The sequence below is a fragment of the Scardinius erythrophthalmus genome, assembly GCF_964197995.2.
Source record: "Scardinius erythrophthalmus genome assembly, contig: HAP1_SCAFFOLD_729, whole genome shotgun sequence".
Classification (NCBI taxonomy): domain Eukaryota; kingdom Metazoa; phylum Chordata; class Actinopteri; order Cypriniformes; family Leuciscidae; genus Scardinius; species Scardinius erythrophthalmus.
In genome coordinates this window covers 1-12,110 of record NW_028295892.1, presented here as the reverse complement: position 1 = coordinate 12,110, position 12,110 = coordinate 1, and the positions used below count along the sequence as shown (strand labels likewise).

The following is a 12,110-nucleotide window of genomic DNA, read 5'->3' as shown; positions in this document are numbered from 1 at the left end:
GACGTACTTGCGGCGTCTGACGTAAATCCGTTGGCGCGCACAGCTCGCTCAATGTTTGGGTGTTGCACATGGCAAGTTTTCTTCAACTTTTTCGTTGCTCAGATACATACAGCACATTGAATTGTTGTAATTCAAAAATAAATAATTAAAGCTTTGGATAATATGCTGTTTTTGAGCCAGGTGACATTTAAAAGTCCATAAAAGTGCTCCACATATTGCACTATATATAGGCTACCAAACAGGTTTATGTGAATGTGCTTTCTATAATGATTGTTGTGAAAAGATAATATATGTCATTTTTAACAAATCAAATTGTTTTGCAGAAACTGGGTAAAATAAATAAAAATATGGCCTATTCATAGGCCTATATGTTTTTTTTTTTTTTTTGCATGTGTGTGTTTTTGCTTTGTCTTGTGGGGATTGTGCCTGTATAGATACCCAGGGTAGATCATGAGACACATTCACACCATAGACTGTAAAAAAAAAGGGGGGGGGGGGGGGGGGGAGTCCAATGAAACTTTTAACAAGAAGCTCTATTCCACTCTGTTAAAGGCCCAAAAGGTTTAAGAGCTTTTTACTGACTTCACCTTAAAACTTTTAACGAAGACATGCCATGTAGTGGTTTTTGACTGTCACAAGAAAGTCATGAATGTAGTGTATAGAGAGAAGGTATTTATGCCAAATTGTGCAATAATGCCTGGATGTTGTGTGTGTGTGTACTGGTGTGTGTGTTTGCTTGGTAAACCCTACATTATGGGGACAAAATGTCTGCTCAAAGATGGCAATATCCAAAATCTTTGTCCCTGTGGGGACATTTTTTGGAAAACAGCTTATAAATCATAAATTACGTGCTATTTTTTGAAAATGTAAAATTGCAGGAAGTTTTCCGTGATGGGTAGGTTTAGTGTAAGGGGATAGAATATACAGTTTGTACAGTATAAAAATCATTTTGTCTATGAAAAAATCCCCATTAAACATGAAGTGTGTGCGTGCGTGTGTGTGTGTGTTTATAACATTTACTGTTGAAGGGGAATTTTGGCCAAGTCCTACTGAATCAAGAAACATATGTTTATGAATATGACCTGAATGTTTCAGGTCCCACTGCAGGTCTGGACTTCATGACACAGTAGTGTTCGTTTGTTGTGTTTTTATTGTGTAATATAAATTATTTTATTGGGTTTTAGAATTATTTCAAAGTAATTTATAAATAACTAAGTAAAGATTGAATTTATTCCTATTAACCTTAACATTTTCTGATGGCGTATGCTTTAAATGCTTGAAATTTGTTCTGTAGACAAATACAACTCATCTCTATGCATAATTTTTATTATTATTTTTTATACAAAACTATGAATGTGTTCATAGTTCATAGGGCAAGCAGCAACAAAAGTCTAGTATACATGTGAACTCCTTTAATACTTTTATAAAAAGCATCCCATGTTGCTTTCATTGAAAGTTGGCAACTTTGAAAAAGCATACATATTACTTCTAGTTGTGTCAATAGTTTGAATGTCAATTGTGAACTAACCTATAGTAATGCAGAGTGCATATTTTGACTAGTAGGCTATACACTTAAAAGTACACCTGTATAAAACTCCAACAGTTCCCTTTTAGTGCTCTACAAACACTTTGCTGTGTGCATGTCCAAATGTCATCAGTGTGACAGATGTTCACCCCTGTCTTCTTCAGCACTAGATGGTGCTTGTGTGGGGGGCAACTTTGAGGGGGTCCTGCACGGCTCCTCCTTTAGATCCGTGACATTGGACCTGTTGTCATGGAAATAGTTCAGACGAATACATTTGACAAAGAGGTTTCAAAGACACAAAAGCAGGGATGATGAACAAGGATTAAGCTCGGCGCATCTGAGACGCCGTAGACAAATATTCCCGCTTCAAAAGCAAGACACTTCTGGGGGTGTTTCACAGGCTATATGTCGGCTTTATAAATTAGGGGAATGTTTGGTTTTCGCAAGAGTAGACTTTGCGCGATACAAATGCGACAGAACAATTGCGTTTAATATTGGAGGAGCCAGTGTCTTTGCTTGGACACCCGAGATGGCCGCAGTTCGATGCATTCAGCTCTTGTCAGGATGGTTTGTTCTGTTCAGCTTAATGACACGCCAGAGTCTCTCCATTGAGACAGGTAGGGTGATGGGTGTTCACTTCTCAAGATTTATCCCATTATTACCTCGTCTGAAACACTTGTTGCACTTGGGCTTCTTCTCGTATTCTTAATTCATGTGTGTGTGTTGGCAATAGAACTAGCTGGTGTTGCAATTGCTTTCACAGACATTTGGCTTGTCCCATGTAGCCTAATTTGTCTTAACACAACTGTAATCTAATGAAGTTGAATGAAAGTAGATTTAAAATGACATTTAATCGTTTACCTCGCTGTTTTATTTTCATTCAATAAGTTTTTGCAGTTCAAACTTTTAAAATTGTATATTTAAATAATAATAATTTGTATTTTTGGTTTATTTTTATTAATATAAAAAACTAACATGAACTAACAATGAGCAATACATTTGTTACAGAATTGATTAGCCTAATCTTTGTTAATATTAGTTGATAAAAATCCAGCTGTTCATGTTAGTTCACAGTGCATTAACAAATGTTAACATACAACAGTTAAAATTAATTAGTTGAAATTAACATTAACTAAGATTAATAAATGCTGTAGAAGTGGTACCGTATTTTCTTACCGTATCTTTGTTCTTTTTTTTTAAAGTTTACTCATCTGTGTCATTCCAAAATCCTTTACTGTATTATACAGAAGAAAAAAAGGGAAGAAAAATAGCCTACTATATATTTAATATGAAATACTATATATTATATTGGCATAATTGTTTACCTCAAAATTGGCTTCCAAATAACCTTTCTCCTTACATTAGTTGTGTCTGTTTCACAATATCACATATTTGTAAAAATCTTAGAACAATCATTTACTACCACAATGTTTTGTAATTGCACACACACACACACACACACACACACACACACACACACACACACACACACACACACACACACACACACACACACACACACACACACACACACACACACACACACACACACACACACACACACACACACAGAGATAGTTATACTTTGATATAAAAATAATTTATTGCCTTTCATTATAAGACAATACATCTAGCTAGGGATGATTTATTTGATCTGACACCAAACATTAATATAACACCTCCTCATCTGGTCCTGTGAAAAGCCCGTGGCATCTGTGTCATTACCCACAGAGTTGGCACGCTCTCTGCTGTTTTTCTAGAGTTGGGAATTACAATGGGAACTCGGGTGTGATTAGAGCTCAGAGCGCTTTGGTCTGGCCAATTAAAACATTTATAGGGAACTTACTATTCTGCTGCTGCTCATTTTTGTGGAAACTCAGTTTAGGATTCATGGTTACGGAATATTTTGAGGTATTGGTCCTTTTCCACCAATTGAAGGTTTCTCTGGACATTCCTGGCAGTGAGACATCACGGATCCACCTGTTGCCCTTGGTAACAAAGCTAATAAACCAAGGAGAGGTTGTAAATCTTCCTATTATTTGGTTCGTACCCCAGATGGGGGGATGCAAAGCCAGTTCATGCTTGTGGTCTTTCTAGATTAGAACTGGATTTGTTCTGTTTTCCTTCCATCCCTGTGTTCTTTATTTCATTCTACACAACATGGGGTTTGGGTTCCTTGCCACTGTCGCCTGCTTGGTTAGTGATTAAAAGGCATTTGATTTAATATTCAGGAACATTATTGATTTGACTGGACATTACATTTTGCAACATTAACACTGAACTGACTGCAGAACCCGATTTTACCAAGTGCAACATGTTCCTGGATCAACATCTTTGTTGATCCTGGAACAACATTCCAATCAACCAATCAGATTTGAGGGACAAGTTTACAGTTAATGTCCAGTTTAGGCCTACAACCAGGGTTTGGTGCTTCGACATCAGTGTTATTCACCTATCATTTCCCCTTTAGGGATAACTTAGGGGCAGGGTTAGGTTTAGGGTTGAGGGATATAGTTAGGATTACGTTTTTAAACTGGAATGTTGTTCATGACACTGTTGCCTTCTGTAGAGCTGCTTATAGCTAAATTGAACGTGTTTCATAATTGATGAACTTTACACAGTTATTAAACTGAACTGAATAATGACACTATTGTCTTTTTTAGAGCTGCTTTACAGCAGAATTTTAATTTGTCACATATTTGAAGAATTGTGCATCATTGATTCTGTTATTTTCCTGTTTAGTACTGTTAAGCTGCTGAAACATTTGAATTGTATATTAAACCCCATATAGGGTGAATTCAGGTTAATTAGGACACTTTTTGCCGTTGAGATGACTGGGGAAAAAGTGTCCCAATCAACCTGAATTTATCCAAATAAAGCTGACTTGGGTAACAATTAACTGAAACAAAATTGGGTTTGGAGCCCCATGCACATCTCAGTTTCTCAAAAGAAAATGACCCTGAATGTCAATATTCCCAACAGTGAATGTGGTGGACTTCTGTGGACAGACGATACAGGGGGACGGTATGATCGTAAAGTCCCACCAGGAGTCCCGGAGGTACTACTTTGTCTCCATGGGAACGGACTGCCACCTCACCATGCAGTCCGCCACTCCCCGGGACAAGGTGCAGTTCTACTTCCGCTTCTTCCTGGTCTACAGCCTGCTAAGAGTGTCACCGCACAGCCCCCCACCCCTCTTTCCGGAATCACCCAGGGGGTCCTCTTCATCTGGCCCGACGCGGCCTGACATGAGCTTGGAGCCAACCACCAGGGAGGGGCCAGAAGACCCATGCCATGCTGGTTCTTACATCCAGTTCTTCGATGGGAGGGATAAGTCCGCACCCCCAATTGGCCCGCCACTCTGTGGGAAGAGCCCTCCTCGACCAGTGTTGTCAACGGGCAGATTTCTAACTCTACGTCTTGTGACGCGAGGAACTCAGCCAAGGGTGGACTTTGTTGGAGACTTCACTTCATTCAGGCTGGGTTAGAATGTGTTTACATCCACTTCTCAGTAGTGATGGGAGAAACAAAGCTTTTCTAAATTTTGAATCTTTTGAACCAATTGATTAAAACGCCACACACTGGTAATGTCTGCTGGTCAGAACAGTGCATAAAAACACCTTTTACAAACCAATTGCAAACATTTTATGAATGTGTAATCAATTAAATGCAGTTAACAAATCTTACCATTGATTAAATATTAATTGTCTGTATGATATGTTATTTTATTACATTGTAGGGCTTGTTTTATTTGATTTTATGGAGAGCTTGGTTAATCAGCTCAGAAAGAATTATTCAAATGTGTCATTTCCACATTTATAAAACTGATCCGAGATCAGGTAAAACCATAGACTCACATATAGATTTGACAGAGATCTGCCCATAGCAGTGAACAACAATTGAAAATTTGAAACGTTTTGAAACAGTTATGACTTAACAAAGCCTTGTTTACTGAAATCACGTGACTTTGCTAGATATATATTCACTCTGAATCACTGGTTCGAAACAAAAGGTTTTGAAGCTTCACGAAGCAGAGTTTCGAAAACGCCAATCACTACTTAGTAGGTTTAACTTTTTTCTTGAAGTCTATATAAACTGCTCATGTTTGTCTCTCCAGGTTTTAACCAATCAGAGTGCAGCGGGCAGCCTTACTTCAACTGTCGGAACGGGAAGTGTATTCCCATGAGTCTGGTTTGTGCAGATGATAAAGGCATTGACAACTGTGGCGATGGCAGTGACTTAATCGATTATCCTGATTGCAATGGTCAGTAAAGAGTTTATTTTAAGAAGGCTGTTCCATCTGAGATTTATTCTTGATAGGTTTTGTTCTTGTTTTTGTGTGTTTCAGGTCCTCTATCTACACCCAAGCCACCGCAGCACCATGTTACACAACCAGCACAGATGCTGAATGTCTTGCCTACTCTGACAGTGTCCACTTTAAAGAACTGTGCCACTCCAAACGCAATTCCTGGTCTGGATTCTGTGACTGGTAAGCTCTCCAGTAGTTCTGAAAAGCAATAAAAAACGTGCAATCAAACAGAAACAGAGCAAAAATTCTTCCCTTCACAATAATGCCAACCCAGGATCTTTTCCATCAAGCTCATAAAGTGCCAAAAAGCACCATAAAACTAATCCATACGACTATATTGATTTTTCGTAAGTCCTCTGAATTCATATGATAGCTTTGTGTGATCAATAAGTTATAATTTGCTGAAATTGGTAGTCAAATCTCACTTGCATTTGATTCAAAGGTGGTGCATAAACATGCATCACTCCAGATTTAACATAAAAATATTAAAACATCAAATCTGCTGAGACATGTCTATATTTGAACTGAAAATTATTTGGTGAAAGGAGGATGTCTTTTTTTCCCTACATGTAAAAGTGCACTCTAGCAAAACATCTGGCAAACATCTTCTGTTGTGTTTTTGCAATGTCATGAACTAACAATGTCATTATGCATAAATGTGCATAAATGACAGCATTTTCATTTCTGAATGATCTATTCCTTTAAGATAAGTCAGCTGTTTCTTGTCCGTCTTGTAGAATTGCTTAAAATTAAACTCTACAAACTTGTTTTACTGGCTTCCCAGAATGCTGTATGGTTAATTGTAGAAGGCCAAACTAACAAAACCAAACTGTGTTTAAGCTGCAGCAATGTTCAATAAATCAAGTTTACATGGTTGTAGGTTTAATATCCACCATCCTGTTTTTAGTGCATTTTTAGACCTTAAAAATTAGTTTAGTAAGATAGATGAAGAAGATGGTGCACAAGAACTCAAATATAATGACTACTCCTCAGAACTGTGGCTCTTTTTGAGTGTCCATAAATTTAGTTTTATTGCTATGGTGAACTCTGAAAGGCTAAGGACACAAAGCTAATTGAGGAGCACATAAATGTTCATTGCAAATAGTGAGCTGTAAATCAACTACTCGTTGGAACTTTTCAAGAGCACTAGTCTGCTAAGTAGCCACTACTCACATTTGTGCATTTGAACAAATAGATATCATTTACCTCCACATCCGATCCACAGGTGTTCAAACGATGGCACGCTACTTGAGGGACAGATTTCACCAAGAAAGCTTTAGTTAACCAAAAGAAAGTAGCATTAAAAGGACTATAGAATCTTATATTACTGTACAAAATGATGTAATGAATAACAGAGGCACCAAATTAAACAATAAGCCAATAAAATAATTAAAACTAGTTTTCATTAATTGAAATAAAACTGAAATAAAATATAAAGAGATGAAAAACTGACATGAAAACGTACATGAAAATTAGAAATGTTGCCTTGCCAACTAACTGAAATAAGATGATATACTAACTAAAATTAAAAATATTAATTATATATAATAAGTACTGTAATAGTATATAACTAATAAAATAACACTGTTAAGAGTGTTGATAGGCATGTAATGATACACAAATATTTAATAAATAATTAAATGAGTTAATTTTGGGTTTAAATATTTCAGTTAACTCAATATAATTCTTTAACTGTAGGCTTGGTCTGATTGGATAAGGCATAAAATGCAGATATGTATATTTTAATTTATGTATTTTTTAATATTAATATTAGGCTAGGCTAATGAACTATATTGGTGGAACAATTTTTTATTCTGATAACTATTTTTAAACAAATCAAATGATTTTCTGAGCAAAATGTCTTTTATAATATTGCTATTGCTGCTGACTTAATCGTGCTAAAGTCAGTATAATACAGGGGCGTGTCCAGGGGGAGGCAGTGATAAGCCCTGCCTCCCCTGAGAAATGACCTGTCCATCTGATGATAAATTAAAAAAGAAAAATGTTTGCTATTTTTTCGCTAATTCTGACCTAAGGTGATGTCTTGTGTTCTCCTTCTGTTCATAACCAGAACGTTCATTAAAAAAGTTTAGCCTATTGCTTTTCTATTGGCCGTTTTGAGTGGGGGTGTGTCAGTCTGCTGCTGCAGCACATTAAAGGTCCCGTTCTTCGTGATCCCATGTTTCAAACTTAAGTTAGTGTGTAATGTTGCTGTTAGAGCATAAATAATATCTGTAAAATTATAAAGCTCAAAGTTCAATGCCAAGCGAGATATTTTATTTAACAGAAGTCGACTACATCGAACGGCTCATTTGGACTACATCCCTCTACTTCCTTCTTTAATGACGTCACTACAACAGTTTTTTGACTAACCTCCGCCCACAGGAATGCTCCTTCAACCGAAATTTGTTTAACTTGCTGTGTTTACTCAGCTCTTACTGTGATTTTCTGAAGTAAAACTGATGCTTCATCTTTTGTGTGATGTACAATAAACTTTATTAAACTCATCAGTATATGTTTGATCATCATTCATACAGCAGACTTGTAGGCTATTAATAAATAATGGATACATACAAGCAGATGACAAATACGTTATAATAACCGTAATTAAACTACTAAACTATACCTGTTCCATCTCTATACAGCACTCTGACTCTGTAGGCATTATTGTCCGACTCGAAATGAACACGTTACTGAGAGTTTCTGATATTATCATCATTCCGTGAGATGAAATTGTCCTGAGAGACTGAGTGCGAGCTCATGAAGCTCCGCCCCCTGGGTCGTCCAGCAGCAGCTTATTTGCATTTAAAGGGCACACACTAAAACAGCGCGTTTTTCTGAGCCCCAAAAAATTACAATTTAAACATGCTGTAAAAAATGATCTGTTGGGTATTTTGAGCTGAAACTTCACATACACACTCTGGGGACATCAGAGACTTATTTACATCTTGTGAAAAGGGGCATAATACGGGACCTTTAACAACCAGAGAGCGCAGCAGTCACAGTTCACTCTGCACACAGACGATATAGATGTTCATGTTAAAATGCTCACTGCTCACAACTTTGTTCTTTTCTCATTTAATGCTAGTGTGTTCTTATAAGCTTTTCCTGAAAGTCTTGTAGTTGAACAGATTTTTTGTCATTTTAGCAGGCTATTAATCTGTTGGGTAACATACCCTAGCTCAGGCTGCTTAGCTAGCTGCTAGTCACTGAAGCTGCTAGTCTCTGGTCACTGAAGTTGGCACTGAAGTCAATGAAGTTGGCTTTTGGATAAGTAATAATTAGACAAGTACAATCGTTATAATACCAGTTGTTATTAAACATAAAAAAATGCATAAGTGGCTCATTAAAAAACAGGCACCTTGGCCTCTGTCGAGCTCAGCGCATCTGCTAGCAACACTGAACATGCTGCCTCTGCCACCTAATCGGCCTCATTGAATTGAATCAGCTTGATGCTGAGTACATGTGTGACCTAATTCTGTCTCATCTGTCTGACCTTTTAGTTTCACAAAAATAGCTTTTATTTCAACTCACTAGGTCTCCTGACCCCCTGTAGCTTAATATGTTATGTTTCCTTTTATCTAGGCCTACTGTTTACATTTACATTTATTCATTTAGCAGACACTTTTATCCAAAGCCACTTACAACAAGAGAATAACATTCAAATACTATTCTCATACTGTTCAAATGAGCATATCAAACTTTTTTACCTGGGGCCGTATTCACAAAGAATCTTATAAGAGGCTACAAGTAGCTCCTAACTGGTGAATTTAACTCCTAAAAATAGTGGTCGTGTCACTCATAACTTTAGACTTAGAGTAATTCACAAAGCATTTTAGCCCTAAAAGTAGCACCTACGTCTGGGACAGCTTAGAAGAATTTACCTCGTCTATACAAACGTGACTTCAGATTCGTTTAAAAAACTCTCATGTCCTTATCGGTAGCCTACTCTTGAAGCACGTCTTCTCACAAGCAAACACCTGTCACTCATTATCAGGCAATCACTGTGATCTGATATACATGAATCTGTCAATAATAATAATAATATTATCATCATATTATTAATGTTGACCTGGTTTAACTAACTTTTATGTGATAGCCCTATAGTCTAATAGGCGTCATGTGCCTATCTCTGGGTTCCTGGCTTAGAAAAAGATCTGCACTAAAACAGGTTGTGTGTAGTATAGCTTAATTTTGCGCCGATTTGTCAATTGTTTATGTTGTCTGTTTAATAATTGATGCCATAGATGGCAGTTTCAGGAATATGTAGTGAGTGCGAGTGTTTGTTATGATGTTTTATTAACAAGGTTCGGGAGGAGCACGTTCAGATAATTAACAAAAAAAAAAAAAAAAAAAGCACTCAGCAATGTGGAAAGCACTCAGCAATCAATGGTGAGAGGTATAAATACTCAGCAGTCTCACCTCATTCCATTGACAGTTTTTTGCAGCATCCCTCCACCACCCCTTCTCCACACTTCTAGTACTAAACACTTACATACGGGGGGAGTACTCTGGGTTCGGGCTGAACTCCGAGCTCGGAGCCCTCCCTCCGGACAGCACGCCATATACGCATTAAACTTACCCATTCAATTATATGTAAGTGTGAACTCGTGAAAGCCTGGTAATACCAAACTCTGCTACTTCGCTTTGCTTCGTAGACAGAGTCTGGAATGGCATAATAGAGAAGTGTTTTCTCTCTCGCGGGGGTCGCTTGTCTGAAGTTTAAAATCATTGGTTACTCGTAAGCCAATCACATAACGTTTGGTTATGGCGTGTGTTATGCGCATGCTTAGCCGCATCTAACTTCCACTGTAAACACATGTATGATGCGAAAACAAAAACCATCGAGCGAAATACCGGAGTGAACATGGCTGTGAACGACTTTTGCAGATTATGTGAAGTAAATCTACGCATCCACGGTACAATCAGTGTCTACGTCACGGCTCTCAGCCCGCCCTCTGTTTGTTGATTGGCCCGGCTGTTTTCAGGCCGGAGGAAAACGGAAAGCTATGACGCTGTCTCAGACTGAGTACAGAAGCGAAATGAAATTGAGCGGAAGTACAAAGTCTGACGTAGTCAGGCTAAGTGTTTGTACTGAATTCATTTAAATCTCACAAGGGATTGTAGTTCCTAGTCCAATAGTGAAATCCTTTCTTCTCCAGATTCCCAGGCTTCCATGTCTCTGCTGGCGCTGTATGTGGTTCTGGGTGTGACGGCAGGAGGGGTTCTCATGTGCTGGTGCTGTTGGGCCCCCGGCTGGTTCCTGTGGCGAGTGAGTGTGTTTCGATTCATGCCCTGCTGCAACCCCTGCTGCGCGTCCTGCCAGCTCTGTGGGCGGAGCTGCTCGCAAAACAAGGACCACCGATTGGCTAAGGTTACACCGGAAGGAGCCGCAACACCCGTGTCTTCTACCACCACGGTGGCTGTGTAAATACACTCATCTGATGTAGCCTAGCTCCATAAAAGACTCTGCTTTTTCATTTTTTACTGTTTTTTTTTTAATGAAGAATTGCCGGGTGCTGGATTTTTTTATCCCACTGATATTTTTTGTTTTCAAAAAATTATAGAACATACTTCATACTGGATCTGTGAAGAACAACATGAAATTAAATTTCTAGTTAGTGGTCGGTTTCGCAAAGTGAAAAAGAAAAGAATTCCACTCTATATTACTTCAGTGGGATACAGCTAACACTAGGACAATCCAGCTTCAAACGACTGGAAAAAATATATAATATTAAAACTTTCCAATAAAATGCACATTAATCTAGCAGAGAGCATTATTATAGCTACATTTTTTTCATTTAGTTATTGGTTATTGGCTTCAGTTATTGGTCACTCTCCTCTCTTGCAGATGAAAATAATGTGAATAAGTTTCCTGAACATGTGCAGTAGTGACTTATAAAACTATTGGTTCACATATGAAGACTGTAGATTCAAGGTTATGCCAAAAAAAAACTAATACCTTTTTCTGAACTGTTTTTTTTAGACCAAATCTTGTATTTTCACTGACACAAAAGGTGTTTGCGAATGTGATGTGCAAGATAGCTGCTGTAAAGTACGTACACATTTTTTTTTTTTTTTTTTTACAGAACTAGTACATAATTACAGTTTAGAAAAGTAAAATGTGACTAGTAAATATTATTGGAGGAACTACAAAGTGCCATTTTTTTAACAATCTGATGCACAAATGATTTAATCCCAAGGAAATTATAATCTTAATTCCCCCCAAAACAACAATATAATCATTCCCAATCTTTTTTTAAAAATGTGTTTTGA

The 12,110-nt window shown here is 37.6% G+C and overlaps 1 protein-coding gene across 1 annotated transcript; it reads left to right on the top strand.

Moving 5' to 3' along the window:
* Window positions 1-2,054: 2,054 nt before the first annotated feature.
* On the top strand, window positions 2,055-11,265 carry LOC308686749 (low-density lipoprotein receptor class A domain-containing protein 2-like; the record flags this gene model as incomplete). Its single annotated transcript, XM_081395184.1, has 5 exons — window positions 2,055-2,142; window positions 4,508-5,008; window positions 5,643-5,789; window positions 5,874-6,014; window positions 10,997-11,265. 5 exons carry the CDS (start codon window positions 2,055-2,057, stop codon window positions 11,263-11,265), a joined length of 1,146 nt encoding a protein of 381 aa, XP_081251310.1.
* Between the last annotated feature and the right edge of the window lie 845 nt (window positions 11,266-12,110).